The 21,259-nt window shown below is 42.1% G+C and overlaps 1 protein-coding gene across 1 annotated transcript in view; it reads right to left on the reverse strand.

The window, feature by feature from the left end:
• EYS (EGF-like photoreceptor maintenance factor) overlaps window positions 1-21,259 on the reverse strand; it is a 1,897,540-nt gene that overhangs the window by 797,551 nt on the left and 1,078,730 nt on the right. The window contains exon 32 of the mRNA XM_090034512.1: window positions 20,991-21,243. Coding sequence (XP_089890638.1) covers window positions 20,991-21,243 — 253 coding nt within the window. The remainder of the gene's footprint in view (window positions 1-20,990; window positions 21,244-21,259) is intronic.

Raw genomic sequence — 21,259 nt, forward strand, 5'->3', positions numbered from 1 at the left:
TGACAAAGGTGGCAGCAGTTGGCTTGGACACCATGGAGGGAGTTTGCCGGCTACAAGCCACCCACAGCTCATTAGGTTTAGGGACAGACATTCAAAAATCCTGAGCCTGAAGTGATTCAATCTTTGAAGGCTAGACTAACTTGCAAAGCTTGAGCCAATTTGGAGGTGCCTAGACATTCCCTTTTAATCCCAGAAATGCAGGCACATGCTTGTAGTGGCTCAGGCTAGAAGCCTGGCGGGGCACTAGAGCAGCCATCCCTCACTTCTACAGTGCTGAGCTGAGGTGGGGGCCAGGTCTGGGCAGGGTGGTCTAATTAGGGAAGGGTTTAAACCCTGACCCTGGCCTGCACCATCTCAGGCTCTCTCTCCTGCTTGCTACTCAAGTGGCAGGAGTGTTGCCAGCCTCGGGCTAGCACTTTGAGGCAAAGCGGGTGGGGGATGCAATGAATGCATCTGTTGATGACACTGAGCTTTTCAATCTCCCTCTCCCTGTCTACAAACCTGGCAGGGCTGCAAACCAGCAGGGGGATGATAAAAAAACACAGTGTTTATCAGCCTATCAGCAAAACAAAAGCTTCTCTCATTAGTTCAAGCACTTCTTAAACAGCTGACATACATAAAGATATGTATAGCATAGCAAACTTCTCTTCCACAAGCTCCTAATTCATATTAGTTTGCTTTGATATTTGTCTCCCCTCATCAACACAAAGGAAAGAGGTGTGTTGGGTCTTTTCAAATTAAACATTTATGCTATTCATCTTTAACAAGAATTGTGCATAGAATATTATTAGCTGCTGCATGACAGAATGTATACATTTACATTCCAAGGGCTTTTCCATTTTAGAGTGAAACAGCCCCTGCTGTAAACTCTCCCATACAATTCCAGCCCCCTTAGATGCTATAACACATATTTGGTTTCATACAAACTTTTCTTACTCTTTCTTGGTGGATGGATATACTATTTTACAGCTTTATAATATTTGTACATTGTAACTGCCTTTCTATGGGTTTTTTCTTAATTATTTAGTCTTCCATTTTACCTACTTGCAACCAGTCTTGCATTTATTGTTAAATAGAGTGTTTTCAGAGGAACATGAATTTGTCTCTATATTTCTGCAGCCAAATAGGTAAGTTACTATTCAGTTAGGCACTAATTAGCAGACACACTGAACAAGCACAGCAGTCACTGACTTCACCAATGTCTTTAATATACTTGAAGTCTAAATGTCTTTTCAAGAGGAAGAAAAAATAAAAAGAAAGGGAAAGTCTCCAACAGAACCCCCACAGTAATAGCCAGCATTTAAGTGTTAACGATCCATTCAAATTTGTTACAAAATATGTATATAAGTACCTCTTTAGACCATGTCTCTACCACCTGCAGGTATGCTAAGAAGCGTTGATATGAAAACAATTTTCTAATTAATTAATTGATAATTAATTTTGTCATACTTTCTGTATACCAGTGCTCCAAAAAGAAGTGTCTAGTATACATGCAAGATGCCATTAGCAAGCTCTTAGCTTTGAGTGTGCTTATTGGTGACTGCTCAGTACATTCTCAAAACTAGTTATATTACATTTGCTGGGCATTCAGCACATGCAAACTTTGAACAAGTGAGGTATATTTTCATGGCTTCTCAGCATGGCTGTACTTGCTGTACAGATGACCCCAGTTCTTGCATAAAAATATATTTAATTATCAGCAATGCAAAAAAAATAAAGTTATTTTCTCAATGTTTCAGTGCCCTTACTTTTCTCTCTTTCCCAACTGCTAAAGAAAATAGATGAGGCTTGTATTATGTCCTGAAGACCAGACAAAGCTGTCTGTGGGTGGTAGATGAACATTGACCCCTCCCCCTCCACCAACAGCCCCATAGCTGCCTGCAGCTCACCACTCACCACTACCACACTTCTACCACCAACACTGGCACCACCACCTGCAGGAGCTTGCCATGCCCCCCTGCTCCCGGGGACATGTGGCATTTATGTCTTGAAGTAGTCCAAAGCTGGAGCAGAACCACAATCCACTGCCTGCATGTCACTGCTCAGGGCAAGTGGGAAGCAGATTGCAGTTCTACCTCTGCTCTGGAACATGTTGTCACTGCCAGAAGATTCCATCCCAAGGGAAGCTCCCCACCCAACCATGCAGCCTGCCAGTGCTGCTGGGGCTGGTCTCCATGGAAACTCTAGCCCCATGCTTTCACAGCCCTGCCACTGCTGGGTTCTTCATGGAAATCAGCTGCAACCACATGGCCAAGGGTGTCCAGGAATGCCTGATTGCCAAAAAGGCGGCATACAACTGGTGGAAAGGGGGTGCTATCTCCAAAAGGGAGTATACCACCTTTGCTCGGGCCTGCAGGGGGGCTGTCAGGAAATCTAAGGTGGACATAATGCTAGGACTAGCATCCAAACTTGAATATAATAAAAAGTCCTTTTTCAAATATATAGGGAGGATGAAGAAAGCACTGGGAAATGTGGGGCCCCTGCAAGATTTTCTGGGCAATCTGGTAGTTGTGCCAGAGGAGAAAGAAGACCTCTTTAACCAATTTTTCACCTCCATTTTCTTGGGCAGGGACTGGGACTTACCCACCGTGATGCAAGACAGACTCGAGGCGAACGCCTCCACACCTCTGGTTGGCGAGGACCGGGTGTGACTGCCGGATTAGGGTCCCCACCCACAAGTGGTTCCTTCAGTGGAGGGTTGACCCTTCTCCCACGGGATTGCTATGGGATAGGAGAGGATTTCTTTCAGCCCAGTCCCCGCCTTAGTTCTCGCCTGCCATGACTTGATGTTACATTCAGTTTAAGGTCGGTTCATGGAGTGCTTCGTGGCCCAGGATCCCTCGGCAGTCATGTCGTGGGGCTCCGCCACCCCTGTACCTCGGCCTCACGCCACCTCTAGTGCCTTCACTTCTATGGGTCAGATCTCTTATTCATGGGATGGTAGTTCCCCTTCACTTGTCCTGCCCTTGTCGGGTTACTTGCAACCCAGCCTGTCCCCATTCCCTCCTTCCTCCGCCCTGTTTGACCCTGCATGGGGTCGCAGCACAGGTTCCAATTCTCTAGCGCACCCTTGCCCTATTCCCACGAATATGCCTCCACAGCTGTCCCTGCTAAGGTAATCCTTCAACCAGAAAACAAATATATAATCAACTTAAAGACCAGTTTCTCAGCCCTTCTACCGGCTGAGGATCCTATCCAGACCTCCCTGGGCCCTCCTGGGCTGTATCCAGCCCCTGCCTCCCTAATGCCCCCTTTAAGTTTCTAATCACGGCCGGTTGGCGGCGACCTCTGCCAGACTCCACCCTCTCAGGGCTCTCCCGAGTCTTCGCCCCCTTTAGCAGGGATGCGTCCCAGTGCTGTTGCCCTAGCACTCAACCTGTGGATCTTGCTGGCTTCAGGTCCGTATCCTGAAGGTATCTCATCAGCCGTTCTTTGGGCTCCCCTTCTCTCATGAGCCACCTCCTGCCACCCTGTCTGCCTTCGTTCGTCCGGAGCCTTGCTGCCCGTCGTCGATGCTGCTCTCCTCCCTGGCGGGACTGGTCGTTGCCCTTCCCTGGGGCTCTCCATCCCTCTTGCTGCCAGCGCTGCTGCCCACTGTGCTCTGGGGCTCTCTGCCCCTCCCCTCATCGGAGCTGCTGCCCGCTCCGCTCTGGGGCTCTCCACCCCTCCTGTCGCCGGATCTGGTCCCGGCCCTTCCACGCTCCCCCTTCCTTCTTCCACAGCCGCTTTTATCCCCACTGGCTGCCTGCCTCTGCTGACATCATCTTCCAGGCACGTTAGTATAAACAAGCGGCGGGCGAGTCGCGCGGGTCTCTCTGGCAGCGCCGCGTGCTCCTCTTCCTGCTGGGCTGGTAAGTCCCTCTCTAGCTCCCCGGGACACCGGGTTAGACAGCTCCTGGAGGGGCTGGATGTGTTCAAATCAGTGGGTCCAGATGCTCTCCACCCCAGGGTGTTGAGGGAGCTAGCTGGGGTTATTGCAGGGCCTTTGGCATGGCTTTACTAGCACTCATGGTGCTCGGGCCAGGTGCCAGATAATTGGAAGATAGCCAATGTGGTCCCCATCTTTAAAAAAGGGAGGAGGGAGGACCCAGGCAACTATAGGCCCGTCAGTCTTACCTCAATCCTAGGGAAACTCTTTGAGAAGATCATCAAGGAGCACATCTGCGATGGGCTGGCTTCAGGGATGATGCTCAAGGGCAACCAGCATGGTTTCATTAGGGGCTGGTCATGTCAGACCAACCTGATTGCCTTTTATGATCAGGTCACAAAAGAACTGGATGCAGGCGTCGCCGTGGATGTAGTCTTTCTGGACTTCAGCAAGGCCTTTGACACTGTCTCCCACCCCATCCTCATTAAAAAACTAGGTGACTGTGGCACTGATGCCTACACAGTCAGATGGATTGCAGATTGGCTGAAGGGTCATACTCAGAGGGTGGTGGTGGACAGGTCATATTCAACCTGGGAGGAAGTGGGCAGCGGAGTCCCCCAGGGCTCAGTCCTTGGGTCTGCTCTGTTCAATCTCTTTATCAGCAATTTGGAAGATGGGGTGAAAAGCAACCTGTTTAAATTTGCTGATGATACCAAAATTTGGGGTGACGTAAGCATGCTAGTAGGGAGGGAAAGACTGCAGCAAGACCTGGATCAGTTGGGATAACAAAAACAGGATGCGTTTTAATACTGACAAGTGCAGGGTGCTGCACTTGGGCAGTAGTAACTAGTAGCACACTTATAAGATGGGAAACTCCCTTCTTGAGAGCACGGAGGCAGAAAGGGAATTGGAGTCATTATTGACTCCAAGATGAACATGGGCCAACAATAGTCAAGGTTGTCAGGGCTAATCAGATCTTGTCGTGCATCCACAGGTGCATCTCAAGTAGGGCCAAGGAGGTGATCCTCCCCTTCTATGTGACACTGGTCAGGCCACAGCTGGAGTATGTGTCCAATTCTGTGCACCCCACTTCAGGAGGGATGTGGACAACATTGAGAGGGTCCAGAGGAAGGCCACCCACATGATCTGGGGACAACAGGGCAAACCCTACAATGAAAGACTGCAGGACCTGAACCTGTTCAGACTTCACAAGCAAAGGCTGAGGGGGGACCTGGTGACAGTCTATAAACTCACTAGGGGGGACCAGAAGGGTTTGGGAGAGACCTTGTTTCCCCTAGCACCCCCTGGCATAACAAGGAATAACGGCCACAAGTTGTTGGAGAGTAGGTTTAGATTAGACATCCATAAGAACTACTTCACTGTTAGGGCGGCTAGGATCTGGAACCAACCTCCTAGGGAAGTGGTGCTGGTTCCTCCCCTGGGGGTCTTTAAGAAGAGGCTTGATGCCTACCTGGCTGGAGTCATTTGAGCCCAGCTTTTCTCCTGCCCAGGCAGGGGATTGGACTTGATGACCTACAAGGTCCCTTCTGACCCTACTTCTTTGATTCTATGATTCTACTAGAAAATCCAATCCATCGCAGGTCCAAACCAGCCTGTGGGCTGGATTTTCCCTGCCCCTGCTGTAGACTTTCCCATAGAATTCCAGACCCCCTAGATGCTATAACACATATTTGGTTTAAAACAATTATTTGTTTACTCTTCCTTGGTGGATGGAGATCTTAACTATTTTACAGTTTTACAATATTTGTACATTGTAACTCCCCTTTTCTGGGTTTTTTCTTAATAAAGAATGTAGTCTTTCATTTGACCTACTGCTAACAGTCTTATGTTTATTGTTATATAGAATGTTTTCAGATGAACATAAATTGGTCTCTACATTTCTGCAGCCAAATAGATAAGTTACTATGCATTTAGGTTTTAATTAGCAGACACACTGATTCAGTATGTCTTCTAACTAATGCATAGTATTACTGAACAAGTACAATACTCACTGACTGCACCAAGGTCTTTTATATTCTTGAAATTGAAATGCCTCTTTAAGAGGATAAAGAAGAAAAGAAAGAAAAGGAAAGTCTCCAACAGAAACTATAATGTATGGTTCCTCTATATTATTCTGCTTCACTGATGTTTCATATAGTATCAGCTCACTCAGCAAAGAGAAAACCCCTAAAAATGTAAAGGTATAGTGTGCAATGCTAAAATTACAGGATAATAATTAGATAGCTATATAACCATATTTTGCAGGCATGTGTTGCTCTCCTGGACTGAATTTTGCAGTTTTACCTATCCAAAATTAGAGACTATTTCTGAAACAGTGTCTCTGTGTTTTATTTGTCCACAACACCTCATCTCACATATCTCCTAACTCTGTATACCTGTTTACTACCCACTTCAAAATGTAGTGTACATGCTTACAAAATAGCATATCAACCATTCATCCTCCAAAACATGTAGTCATGAGCTCCTAACCATTTCTTCTGGAATTTTTGTTCTTTCTTTAATAAGAACCTCATTCCCTAAACTTACAGTTTTCCTTGAACTCAAACATTTGCCAAAATAATTAGCTAGGACACATCTCTAGTACAGCCAAATGATAAGTAGATGCTAAAAAACAGATGCTTCTTATAATACTATAGCCTGAATAATTACTTGTTTTTCCAATCTAAACTTTAACTAGTTGCAAAACATGCTGTGATGTTTATGGTATGAATCAATGCTCTAAAAAATAAGCTGTATTAAAATAAAATGCTGTATTTTCCAAGAAGGTGTAATTTAAGAATGTGGAATTATACTGGTAGCTAAATAATACTTTATATTGTATCCTTCTGATACAGATGCAGTTGTATTATCTGATTGAGACAATAACTAAATGTACACAAAAGGTTTTGAATAGAGCACCACAAACAAAGGCATATACTTTCAAAGCAATGGCTCCATATGAGTCCTTTCAATTATGCAGTAGAATTACAGTGATGAAGGTAGGTCACAGTGTGGTCCAACCTTTTTTGGCAGGAATACCCCCTTCCTCTGCTCAATCTGTCACTCTGCCTTCAGCTCTGTACTGTGTGCTCTTTGCCTAATATCTTGCTCTGCCTTCTGCTTCCTGCCCTATCTATTGCTATGTTACATGTCTGTCCTCTCCTCTGTCACGTGCCATACAGAGGCTACCTATGCCATGTGTTGGCCACCCCTGGAGTAGGACATCCACTGTAGCATATAAGAAATTAAGTTGGGGTCTAAACTGAGACTTCAAGTTTTAAATATACTTACTGGTACTATATGCATTAATCTATTTACTGGGCACATCTATGTGAGATGCTTTACTGTGCAGACTAATCTACTTCACAGTAAATCATCACCATCTACACATGCATGGCATTTGTTGTGCAGTAAATTAGTCTACTGTGTGGTTGACTACTCCCTCTAGTTACAGGTAGTAGATAAACACATATAGATGCTGATCAGGAGCAATTTTGCTCCTGGTTAGCCCAGGTAGTAGGGGGCCACTGCTTTCTGGCTAAGTCCCCAAGGTGGGGGGAGCTGTGCAGGCTGCAGGGACAGCTGTCCCAGACCTGTGCACATGGGGATGTATCAATGTGTGTACAGGGCTGCGAGAGCTGTGAGGTTCCAGGGGCAGTTGTCTCCATGCCCCATGCACATGGGGACACATCAGCATGTGCATAAGACTGGGAGAGCTCTGTGGCTGCAGGAGCAGATGTCTCCCAGTTCCCTGAACATGTTGATGTATCTTCATGTGCAGGGGGCTGGCTGGGAGACAGCAGTCTCTGCAGCTGCACAGCCCCTGCAGCTGTAGCTGGGAGACAGCTACTCTTGCAGGTGGCACAACTCTTCTAGCCCTGTGCACATCAGGACTGGCCCCTGTGCACCCTGCCAGCCCCTGGTCTGGCACCTGGGGGAGCTTGAAGCTTCTCCTGGCTGATGCAAGGGGGCAGAGCAGGAAAGGAGCAGCCCTGGACCAGCTGTTATCTTTCAGCTCTGTGTTCTTGGGGAACCCTGGCACAGGACTCAAACTGTCTGGCTCACAAAGAATTCCACCCCCCCCCACACTTAAATAAAACTGATTCAAATGCAGTGGGAGACATACCCAAAGCCATCCAGATAAGGGAGCAACTGCCCTGGGTCTCATTTGCATCTGAGATGGAACCGGATGACCATTCGTTTACATGAGAGATGGCGAACAGAATGCCTGAAGCAGAGACTACGGTGAATTCTGGTATCGGAGAAGCAGGGGAGCACTGCATGATGGGGATTGTGTGCTCCAAATGCTAATCAACCCACATTTACACACACCCAGCTCAGCATTTATCATGCCAGTTCTAATCTGGATTTACAAAGGACTTCCCCCTCCCCCCCCCCACACACCTTTAAGCAGAAGTAAAGTTTAATAAGCATCTCGGGCCATACATTCCCCGGTCCCACTATGGGAGGCCTATTTAAACTTGATTGACTAAAACTCAGTTGTCGGGTTAGGGAATGCTGAGGCAAGAAACCGAGTCAGAGGGGATATAAGCAACATATGAATAATGGTTAAGGGTTCATCACAGCATCCAGCCCGTTGGAGTCCTGACCACAAGTGTTGTCATACTTTTCCCAGGATGACTGGTGGAATTCCTCCCATCCCACAAAGGTTATGAACACTCCAATAATTACCTTAAATCTGTTAAAAGACTATAGTAAGATCTGGAATAGTCATGCTAAGTTGAGGCTTGTTCACAACAAGTAAAAATCCAAAACCCTGATGCTGCAAGCTATCTATTGTTTCTGAAGAAACCATGAGATATCCCATCAGTATATCTGCTATCCATAGGAATTTCAAGCTGGCTCCTAAGTGTCTGGTTACTCCTGAACCTTATGTTTCCCTGATTATCAATCAGTTTTTTTTAGATGTTCCAAACCAGATAACCCCTTGTCAAGAGAAAAGACAATGATTTACACTATTAAGAATGCTTGGAAGAAGCTGAACTGAGGGTATAAAAATCTGTAAAAAAGCAGCAAAAGTGTGTGTGTGCTTCAAGAGGAGAAGTCTATCTCACACCACCTGCCATTTTCTCCTGTCCAGGAGTGTGCTAAGAACTTTACCTGTCAGCATTGAAACGCGAGTGCCTTGGACTGGTGAGATCCCAGCTCTCTCTCTCTCTCTCTCTCTTTCTTTTTTCTCTAGGTACAGTTTTCTGAACCTGAACTGTATTACTTAAGCTTGAGCTAAGTTTCCCCAAATACTTGGTGAAACCAGGGTAAAACTGTAAGTGTTTGTGGTTGTTTTCCTTTGCATGTCTATTACAACTAGTACCATTATATATTTCATATACTTAGCAATAAATAACATTTATAGTCAAACTGGTAGTAACTGGGTGTATTTTTCCTTCTCTACTTTCCTCACTTGCTCTGCAGCAACACTTCTTTTACCTAAGCTAAAGATCCCTGTGAAGCCCAAAAATACTGTAGGGTCTGCTCATCAAGAGGCTTAGGATTGGGACGTGCTGAGTTTGAAACACATAAGGGGATCAGCTTGTACATGCTGATTGACCCAGTTTGGCTCAAACGTGCCCTAATGAACTGAATGCTGGCCCATGAGGGTGTCAGCTGGACACGCAGCTGGATTCAGAGGTATTCTGTTTAACTGTGTGCTGTGCCTGACTGCAGTTTATTGTTGCTCTGATTAACTGATTCTTGGCATATGAGGGTGTCAGCCTGTCCACGCTGATCAACCCGGCCGGGTCAGGTGTGTCACGTTAATCTGCGTGTATGACTGATTTGGTGACTGGAGGAGCCCAGCCCTATTGAAAACGAGTCCTGCAAGATAGCTCCATTGGGGGTGAGGACTTGTAGAAGGGAGATATACAGCTCCATATAAAAACACAAGTAACACAAGTAGCACATTGATAGAATTACCTAGAAAGGTATCCCTAATAAATGAGCACACCCCAAAGTGATGGGCAAATATAGTAACACAGCCTACTGCTGTTGGGAGCCAATCTGCTTCCAACAGGCTGTATGCATAGATACAGTCCTAGGATGGCTTACTACATGGTATTTTACTATACAGTAAGCCTAATGCACACTAATAGCAGATGTAGATGCACTCACTGGATATTACTAGAAGTAAAAGAGTCTATAGACAGTAATGAACAATTCTGAAATTTGCAATGTAGAGAGATCCTTGTATGTAGTAGCCTAGAATATTATGCTCATTATGATGTATTAGGTTATTAAAGAAGAGTACTGCCAGATTCAATTTAGTATTTCAAAGTCTTTTTTTAAAACTAAGTACTGGAAAAGTGGTACTTGAAGTCTTGCCTTATTGTGTGATATTTGTGTATGTTTTGTACTGCTCTGATAGTATAAAACCTCCCAAGAGAAACATGAAACTAAAATATTTCTGAAGTGAAAATCAGATGACCTAATTTTACAGAACAGTTTAATTTATCTTAGTCTCCTCCAGTAAAGAGTAAATAATAAAATCAATTAAAAGGGGGAGAATTTCTACTAAGTTAGGAATGTCAGATTATTTAATTGCTTAGCTTCTTCCTTAGTTTCATTATGTATAGCCTTGAAGTGTCAGATTACCTGATTATCACATTTATTATGTCCTTCTTTTTCTCTATCAACAATTTTTTTTAATATTCCCACAGTATAAGAATGAACTTAATGACACTTATAAATGAATAGTGAGAGATGACTAAAATCCAAGGTCTTTCTTTTAATTGTTGTGGTGTAGTAGTAGCCACAATATTTTAATGTCCTTGGTCTTTTCACAGGGCATACTGAAGTATTTTCTCAAATGGTTCACAGATTTTATTTCTTCGGTGGATGGTAATTCTCTTTCAATATATTTGGTACTTCTATAATGTAATATACTAGAATAATCTGTTTTATCCCACTCCTACAATTTTTCTTAGACTATGTACCAAAAGACTCATAACAAAAAATGATTTTGTAATTGAAAGTCAACAACATACACATTAATCTTCCCAAATTTTCTGATCACTGCGCATGAAATTATGATATATTAGGTTACAAATTTGAAAGCCCAATGTTAATAAATGTTGATGGGTGATATTCTTCATTTATTCACAAATCCTTTGAATAGAATTGGAAAGTTGTTTAATATGCTGATGCTGAGTTCCACTGAGATAAATGCTAAGAGTTATTGACCTAAGAGGTATATACCGAATGAAAGGAAATGAAATTAAGATAAATATTAACCTAACAGGACAACATATTCTTCAGATTTGCCAAAATAGGGGCATGTACATATATTGTAATATGTTACTTTGGCATATATGCAACTGTAATATGGAAATACTTGTATATCTATATGCATAAACTGTGTATACATGCACACACATTTATATAAATATTCTGATCTACAAAATGAGTAATGTAGCCTATTGGGTATAATTTAGGATTCATTAGGTCCGAGTAAACAAGCTCTAAGATCTATGGGACTTAGGCCACTGACAGGCATGAAAAAGAAGGGATGGGATCTGATGTGTGATCCCACCAATTGCACCTCCTGCCATGCCACAGGTGCATAGCAGGAGACATTACTGTGGAATCAAACTCAGATTCCATCACACCATATTGCTGGTGCAGGGGGAACCTTAGAGTGTCATTGCCTCTGCACCAACAACCTTCTTTCCTGTGGCTGAGAGCCCCATCAGCTGATGGAGCTCATTGATGACTACAGATGGGAGAAACTAGAAGACAGGCTCAATATGGGTATCTATGAATTCAATTATGGTGCCTAAATAAACTGCAAAGCTTATTGCTCTAGATTTAATTGCTCCTGGGCATATCATGGCCATGTCTGCACAAGATGCTGACTGCGCAGTAGCCCGTGACTACTGAGCAATAACGTTGCATGGCAGAAAGTGTTATATGATGCTACTGCACATTATTCATGGGCTACTGAGCAGTCAGCATAAAGAAAAAGCCAATCCTCAGTGCTACTGCACAGTAACAGGAGTTACTTGTTTATACAAGTACGAAACAACTGTATAGTAACAACTACACAGTCAGCGACACGTGAAGACACAGCTCATTTGAATGTGAGCCTGGGAGCAATACGCTGTGCATTTTACTCAGATGCAGCATGTGGAGCCTGGGCAAAGCAGCCCTGGCTGGCAGGGGGCCCTACAGGTCAGCCTGCCAGCACAGGGCTACTCCCCCTGCTGCAAAGGGGCTGGCTGAGGCACAGGGGAGCTAGCCAGTGGGTAGCCCCTGAACTGAAGCTCACTCATGCGCCAGCCAGCTGGGCAGCATCTATACATGCGCAGCTGCAGCTTTTTACTTCACAGCAGGATAGTACTGGTATTTAAATTACTTTACTCCACAGCAGGAGTGTGGAAGCACTGACCACACATTCTATTAAATGTGTAATAAGAACCTGCCACAAAGTTATTACACATATTTTGAGTGATAACTTTGTTGCTTATTCCTGGTTTTATCAAGACATTAATTGAACATGTGGCCAGGTCCCTACTTAAGATGTGATTAACCAGTTAATCATGTCTTAAGCATAAATTTGTCAGGGGCAGCAGAGATATAACCTTGAGTCCTTGGGTTTGACTAGACTAAGCTTGGCATAAGAAGGCTTGGCATGTGCAGATATCTGACACATAAACTTTGTCGTATAATTTCAGGGTAACATGCTCCCTTGTTAGAAAAGTAACTGATTCAATAGACAATTGGACAGAATGGGATATTTTAAGAAGTATTTTAGGAATTAAAAGAAGTCAGACACACAAAAAAAGAGGGACTGAATAGATGCCATAGTAATATATTATGCAAATTAAAGTGAGATAAATGCATACTCTGGAACTAAACAATGAAAGGATAAGAGGTTTTAAGCAAAACATACTTAAACTGGTTACTAAATTCTTAAAAAGCTATAATGAAGTTAACAGATTAGGCAGAAATATAAACAAAAGTGGTTTTAAAAATCTCCATTTGTTTTTCCTTTTTTCTCTATGGCCTCATATAACAACTCACATGGTTACTTTTCCGTGTTTTTCTCTTACCCAAAGAGACTGAGCATATATCTCTACCACTTCTGTAGTGCTGCCGAGGGTATTGCCAAGCATGGTTCCACATATACCAAACCTGGAAAGGAGGCCGTGAGGGCACAACTCCAAGCTCCCTCTACTGGTCACACTCCAGAACATAAGAGAGAAGTATCTTGAAAGTGATAACAGAAACCATCCTCAGAGTAGTTTCACCACCTCATTTCTGGCTTAAGTGTTTGCAAGCTGGGAGTGGGGAACATGAGGAATGCCATGAAATCAGCCTGGCATCAGTGTGTGCTTCATAATTAATGCCCAGTGTAAAAGCCTTTTCAGGGCCAGGAATTTGCACTATAATCAGAGTATAAATGGGCCAGCGTTCCACTTTGCACTTTTATGTGGCACATCATTTAGGAGGATGGCTGCCGTAAGGTCTCCAAATTTATCAAGTTCAGGTCATCTAGTTATCTTACAGAGCAGAAATTCAAACTCTGGACCATGGGTCAGAGTGTTCTGTTTAATGAACTAGAGTGCTAACCTATACTGTTAACATTTTTAAATGCTGAGACTATTTACTCCCATAATGTAGCATATACAGTAAGATTCAGTTTAAATCAGCACATGACTACTGCTCCTGGGAAGTGTGAGACTAAATACCAAGGGATGAATAATAATGACATATCTGGCAGCATTGATAAAGACAAAGCCTAAAGTAATAATGAGTGTGATAGCAGCTCTAGTGAACACAGCTGACAAAAACCTGAGTGATAAAACAGAGTTAGAAGGCAAAGGTGTCACTGAGGCTAAAATTCACTCACGATCCCCTGTATAGAATATTTAATGTAAATTTATAGGATGTGAACAAAGAAAGACTGCAAACCATTTTATTATTGTAAGATACCTGTTGTAAAAACAAAGGAAGGTTCATAAATTCTCTCTCCTCTACTTGCCTCCAGTTAATGGGGAGTTAAATGTGAGAATCAAGGGAAGAAGAGAAAATAAAATGTTAACTAAGGTAATCTATTATTCAATAGAATAATGTAACGCACAAGACATTTGTTGCATATGTCAAATATACTTACTGCTGATTATGGTGCCTTCATGATAGGCTAGGTACTCTACCAACAGGCACCAATGCATAGTCCATATTGCAAAGAGTTTAGTCTGTAGTCTGGGCCTGCTCTGTCCTTTTACCCTGATTAAGGTTACCCTGTATACAGAAATGGTAGGTGGTGCAATATATTGGAAAAATTCTGTCAGGATGTCAAGTAACTTTATAATATTTATTTGCCATACAATTATATATATAGATCAGATTCTTGTTAGTGTAGAGCAGACTCTTGTCTTACAGTAATTATAGCTTTTTGAGCTAAGTAGTCAACTTAGATTCTAATGCTTGCATTCTACCCATGTGCTGGTAAAAGGGCAGAGCAGGCCCAAACTTCAGTTTCTGTGTCAATAATATATCTCAGAGAAGTAGTATCCCACAGCTGTAAGGAATGAGATAAGGTACCAAAATCCAAGTAACCAACATCTTCCAAAGAAATTGCTACTGTTTCTTTAATTGTCAATGTGGGTTTTACTCATGAGGTGATATTCTTTTCTCTCCTGGTTGTACAAGTAGCTGTTTCTCGATTATCTAAATTTACCTTCTACTCATTTTAAGGGATCTGGGAATATAGAATTGGAAGGGACTGCCTAGGTAAGTGAATGAAATACTGAATCCAATGCCTACTAGTGTAGAAATATAACATAAACCATTTTATATATCTATAAAGCTCCATCCTAAAAGTAGATTTTTCCTTTTCTTCTTTCAAGTATTTCAGTGGGTAGACTCTTCCAGGAACTGACTGATCTAATGGTTAGGAGCTTTCTTCTGATTTCCAACCTGAATTTATTGAACTTGAGTAATGTTTGGGGACAAACACGTAAGTATATATGTGCACCCTCCTCCCCTACAGTGATGAAAAGGTTGGTTCAGGTAAACTTTGAAACAATCTATATAAGGAATTTGGGCAAAGGTGTGAAGGTAGTTTTGTCTTTATAACACATGAGTTACACTGGTCTGCCATAAATGGATTTTTTCCCCCCAAATGCGAATAGCCATTTTTTACTACAAATACTGGCACTCATCTGGAGACTGTAACAGGTAAAGAATTCTGCCAGACAGATACTGTCTCTTGTGGGTTCCCCACTTTTGTGGAGGTCTTGTTGCTTTTTTCTTTATTAGATTAATTAACAAATGAGATGTACGAGATGCATATAAGCTTACTCAAATGTTTGGAGGAACTTGTGCAAGTTAGTAATTATGTGCCCAGAGTGCTGAGTGAATTACCTGAGGTAATTGTGGGACACCTGGCACAGCTTTACAAGCACTCGTGGTGCTCTGGTGTGGTGCCAGAGGACTGGAAGAGGGCCAACGTGGTTCCCATCTTCAAGAAAGGGAGGAGGGAGGACCCAGGAAACTATAGGCCAGTTAGTCTTACCTCAATCCTGGGTAAGGTTTTTGAGAGAATTATCCTGGCGCATGTCTACGAGGGGCCAGCGAGGGCGGTTATGCTTAGGGGGAACCAACACAGGTTCATTAGAGGCAGGTCCTGTCAGACCAATCTGGTGGTCTTTCATGACCAGGTCACAAAATCCTTAGATGCCGGGGTAGCTGTGGACGTAGCCTTTCTGGACATTAGGAAGGTGTTCAACACTGTCTCTCACCCCATTCTCATTAAAAAACTAGGGGACTGTGGTGTCGACACCTACACAGTCAAATGGGCCAAACCCAAAGAGTGGTGGTGGATGGGTCATTTTTGACCTAGAGGGATGTGGGCAGTGGTATTCCGCAGGGTTCGGTCCTCAGGCCCGCAGTGTTCAACATCTTCATCAGTGACTTGGACGAGGGGGTAAAAAGCACCCTGTTTATATTTGCTGATGATACTAAGATGTGGGGGGATGTGGACATGCTAGATGTGAGGAATAGGCTGCAATCAGACCTAGACAGCTTACAGGGGTGGGCGGATGAGAACAGGATGGGTTTCAACACTGACAAGTGCAAGGTGATACACCTGGGGGGAAGAACCAGTAGCATACCTACAGGCTGGGGAACTCCCTTCTTGTCAGTGCAGAGGCAGAAAAGGATCTTGGAGTCACTATTGATTCCAAGATGAACATGGGCTGGCAGCATGGGGATGCAGTCAGGAAGGCCAACCATACCTTGTCATGCATCCACAGATGCATCTTAAGCAGGTCCAAGGAGGCAATTCTCCCCCTCTATGCAACACTGGTCAGGCCACAATTGGAGTACTGCATCCAGTTCTGGGCACTGCACTTCAGGAAGGATGTGGACAACATGGAGAGGGTCCAGAGGAGGGCCACTCGCATGATCAAGGAGAGGCTATGGACCTGAACCTGTTCAGTCTCCACAAGAGAAGGCTGAGGGGGGATCTAGTGGCTGTTGACAAACTAGTCAGATGGGACCAGCAGGCACTGGGGGAGTCCCTGTTCCCCCAAGCACTACCAGGAGTGACTAGGAATAACGGTCACAAGCTGGCAGAGGGTAGATTTTGGCTAGACATCAGGAGGTGCTACTTCACAGTCAGGGCAGCTAGGATCTGGAACCAACTTCTAAGCGAAGTGGTGCTGGCTCCTACCCTGGGGGTTCTTTAGGAGGAGGCTAGATGAACACCTTGGTGGGGTTGTTTGACCCCAGTACTTTTTCCTGCCCTGGCAGGGAGTCGGACTTGGTGATCTGCTCAGGTCCCTTCCGACCCTACCAACTATGAAACTATGAAATGAAAAAAAAAAAAGCACAACACATTTTACTCTCTAATCACTAATGCTAACTGCAAGAAAGTTGCAAAGACACAGGCTGACTCTGGGAGGATTCCCTCTTATTACCGTGAACAATAAGAAATAATTGATGGTAGGGGCCATTTTACCTTCACAGGGCCAGTAGGTACTGTGGGCCAAAAGAATATGGTATTTTTACATTAATGAGATACATTCAAACCAAGAGTGGAATCCACGTTGATAATCATTCAGAATGACTGTTCTTTATCCAGATTGGAAGAAGAAAGTATTCAAAAACAGAAGAGACAATATCTGTCCATGTCTTTTATCTTCAAGAAACAATGTGCAATGATTCTATATCATTCAGAGCCAACACAAGGAAACTCATCTAGTTTTCACATTGTAAATTGCCAAGCAATGGCAATGCCTTTCCCAGGCTTTGCACCTATTCATTCTGCAGAAAATGTATGTATTGAATATATTCCAACAAAATCAATATTTGAAGTCATCAATTGTTTTTCCAAATATTTTCTCCAATTTTAAAATTAATTAAAATATTATTTTCTACTTCTCTTAACCTCATTTCTGAAAAAGCTACAACATTCTTACAAATGGATCACTAAATATTATTTTTAATAAAATTTTAACCAGTTTATCTCATGTTTTAGTTTTAAAAAAAAAGGCAAGATAGTGATCATTTTGTATATAAAAACAGTTTGCTGAGAAATTAAAAAACCTAGGGTACTTAGGTCTTTTTTTTATTATAAAAACAAACCCTGAAGAAAAAATGTTAAGAATAGTACTTCACATTCTATGTGCCCACTTACCTACTGTCATACAACTTACACCTTCAATAAACGTAACCTGTTTAGCATCTGATTGCATACAACAGTATAGCAGTCTCTCACCTTCTCCTATATTGATCTGGGTGCCTATGTGACAGTGCATGAAGAATAGCCATCTGTGTTGGGTATAGCAGCAGGTGTCATGTCCATTGAACTGGCTGCTGCTTTGATTACTGCCAATGAACCTGTTTCAAGCACCCAGCAACCCTGACAAGATCTTTCATCTTCATATTAAAACAGTCCCTCACCCCCAAAAGTTTACTGAATGGAAACAGGAAACTCACCAGATGCTAGAATATGAAGACCAGGAGTTGAATCCATTGAAGACACACTATGACTTTTGGGTAAGAATGTGTTTAGATTTGTAAACAATTCCTTATCATGCACATGAGTATTGAGCAGCCATCTTAAAGGTTCCACTGAAGCAATGAGAGGCTCTTGCGAAGCAGTTTTTAAAACAAGATAATCAGTGGGAGATAGTAAATTCTCTGTTGCTAAAATTTTAGGAAAATCATGTGTGGGTGGTGATTTCTCAGATAAAATCAAGTAGGATAACATGTCACCTGAAGATTCCAATACAGCATACTTTTCCGGGTGATCTGCTGTTAAGTTTCTAAATGGCACTTCTGTAGACGGAAAGTATGTTTCAAGAACACTTGATTGAATTGTTGTTGAAAATATTTCTAGATTCGCATCTAAACTGAACTGTAAATTTGTTTGGTGCTCAGAAGAGCTATCGGATATGTATCTGGTAAGTGGCTCTTGAAATACACGATTCAATTGAACTTCTACCAAAGAATCTTGACTCTTTAACTGAGAGATCTCCATAATTGGATCATCCAGTTTTGATTCCAATGGCTGCAGAATTTGCTTTGCAGTCAGCTGCTCAACAGGCGTTAATTTTCTTGTCAACTCTGTAGTTACTTCTTGAGAGAATATAGTTGTTGAAAATGATGATTCTAAAGAGATGGCTTGTGAAGGAACCACGGTTATATAATCTGAATCAAAATTTGGAAAATGAGTCTTCAGTCCTTGTAAGTGTATAGCTGGAATATCTCTTTCTTTTGTGGGATATGAGGGTGACAGTTCTGTGAACTCCACTGATGATATTATTTCACAAGCAGAAGAAAATGAATGCGCAGAAGTAATAGCAGTAACTTCCATTAGTGTGTACCAGCTGCTTAATATCATTGAGTTCATCCAGAATGTCTCATAAAATGGGGACTGTTTGCTATGCAAAACTGGATCTGAGAATTCATCAGAGGGTTTTATTTCAGTCATAGAACATGTTGCACATATTTGGCTTAATTCACTTAAAGAATCAGCAGACTGTGATTTGATGTTTGTGAGTCTCTGGTTGATGGATGAAACAGTAATAACCAGAGATTCACTGGGAAGGCATGTTTGCATTCGTGCCTCGTGCATAACTAATAAGCTAAGGAAAGCTGCTTGTTTTGAAATAAATGTCTGAGCAGGAGAATCAAGAGTTATTGAGGGGCTCAATGAAGTCCAATACTCTCCTATTGATACTGAAAAAGCAGCTGACTCTTCTCCAGTATCCTCTTGAGGCAATCTATAGAGAACTGAAGGTGCACTTGTAGAAGCAGTTGTAAGCAGGAATCCACAGGAGAGTAATGACTGACTATTTAATTTAATCTCAGCCTCTTGAATGATACTAATTACCGAACTTATGTTTGTAGCAGATAAAGTAACAGTCTGATACTGCTCTAATGATGAAGCTTGTGCAGGAAAAATAGAAAGTTTCATTAAGGAACCTGTGATAGATGGGGTTATATAATAATTATCCTGGGAAAACCATACCGATGTTAAATCTATGGAAGTACCAATAGCCCCATATGGTATAGGTGTGATGTCAGACTTCATTTGTGCTGAGAGCTGAGCAGCAAAGCTAAGAAAGTGTGAAGAGAGAACATCTGTTGAAGATAGTTTGAATGTTGTTGAGGGCTCTCCAGTGTCAGTTAGTCCTCCTAGTCCATAGCTTTCAAAAGTTGTACTGGAGTTTAATTTAGCTAAATTACTGGTTAGAAGAATCCCATAGCTGAAAATATCTGTCTTTTTCAAACCTTTAAGGGTAAAAAATAGAAAAGAATTAGAAGAAAATCAAAAATGAACAACTTTAGCCCTGGGCTCAATCTGCAGCAAATTACTCTGCCACCTAAAATCCATTAATTCTTACCAAGGCATTATATAGCAGACAAATACAACTCCGTAAATCATATTCTTAATAAAAGTGTAGGAGAGGTTTTAGTGACCTCAAGAGCTGGGTAAATGCAAACCCTTCCATTATTCACATTCTGTGTGAGGGCCAGAGTCAGAACAAATGGCATTGCTCAGAACAGAAGTATTAAATTTTCTAAATCAAATTGCTGCTGTGGATCAATATACAATGAAGGAATTACAAATCTTTTCTGTTACGGATTTCAGTGAATTGGCTGACATGATGTGTTGTAAGAGTTGCAAATATATTTACTAATTGGATTTCATAGAATTTGCTTATCTACACTAAGTAGTAATATTACGTGCATAAAAAACCTTGAGATAAATCCTGACAAGATTAGTCTTCACACACAAAAAAGACAACTGCTCAATAAAACTGCTCTACCTAAATAAAACTTAGGACTTACAGATCATTCACTTATTTTCCAAGTAATCATTTTTAAGGACGCTTAATATATGGACCAACAATTTTAGAGTTTATTGTACAGTGTCCTACAGAATGCTTACTAGTATTAGTTAAAAGAATAGTTTAAAATTAGATATGTGATACTGAAAAGATGTCCTTGCACTTACACTGCCATTCACTTTTTTTAAAGGTTACCAAACTAACGTCACTGACATTTATTCTTCTGCATCTGAGAAAACATGACTATAAACAGTTATCATGAACAGGAACCTTTAGAAGATTGTTGCACCTTCCTTTGTATAAAAACTATTTAAAAGCACAGAAAAGGATGCACTGAGAAAAAATATGAGAACTGGGAAAAAAGTCTAGGATCCCCTGGGAGCAAGGCCTATTACCTGCCTCCTACTGACAAGCCATAAAAGAGGGGTAGACTGGTATTAGGGGCAGAGAGAATTAAACATGATATGAAACATATGAAATTGCACACACCAACAGAGCAAAATGAAAACAAAAATAAGAGAAAGTACAGTTACCTTCATTATAATAAGGTGAAGGGAAAACAATTTTTTTCCCAGAGAAGAGACTCAAATTCCAAGGTTGAACACATAATTAACAAAGGAAGGAGGAAATATTCATATTCAATGAAATATAATTTTTTTAAAAATGAAAAAAATAGAAGAGTATGAGGGAAAGTATATTTTCGTCCAGTTTTTACCATTTAATACATTCTTATGAAATGTCAAAACGTCTTTCTTTACATGTAGATGGCACTTAAATTGATTCATAGTTGATCACCATCTTACCTTCAATTGCCTGCCTTGTATGAACATCACAAGTAGTATGAGTAGCCCAAAGCTTAGCAGAAGCAGACCATGCTAGTGTAAGGCTACTGTGAGAATCCTCAGTTAGGGATACTCCCTCTATTTTAGTGATGGCTGTGTTGCTTTGGGGGATAGCAGGTAAACAGGTGATATTGTTTATTCCATCAGTGCAAAGAAATCCAGCAGAGCAGGTCTGTAGAAGGCAATCATTGTAATTAAGCTCACAGCTTCGTCCCTGAAAAAGAATTTTT

The sequence above is a fragment of the Crocodylus siamensis genome, chromosome 1 (assembly GCF_052110815.1).
Source record: "Crocodylus siamensis isolate JL-2025a chromosome 1, ASM5211081v1, whole genome shotgun sequence".
NCBI classification, from domain to species: Eukaryota; Metazoa; Chordata; order Crocodylia; family Crocodylidae; genus Crocodylus; species Crocodylus siamensis.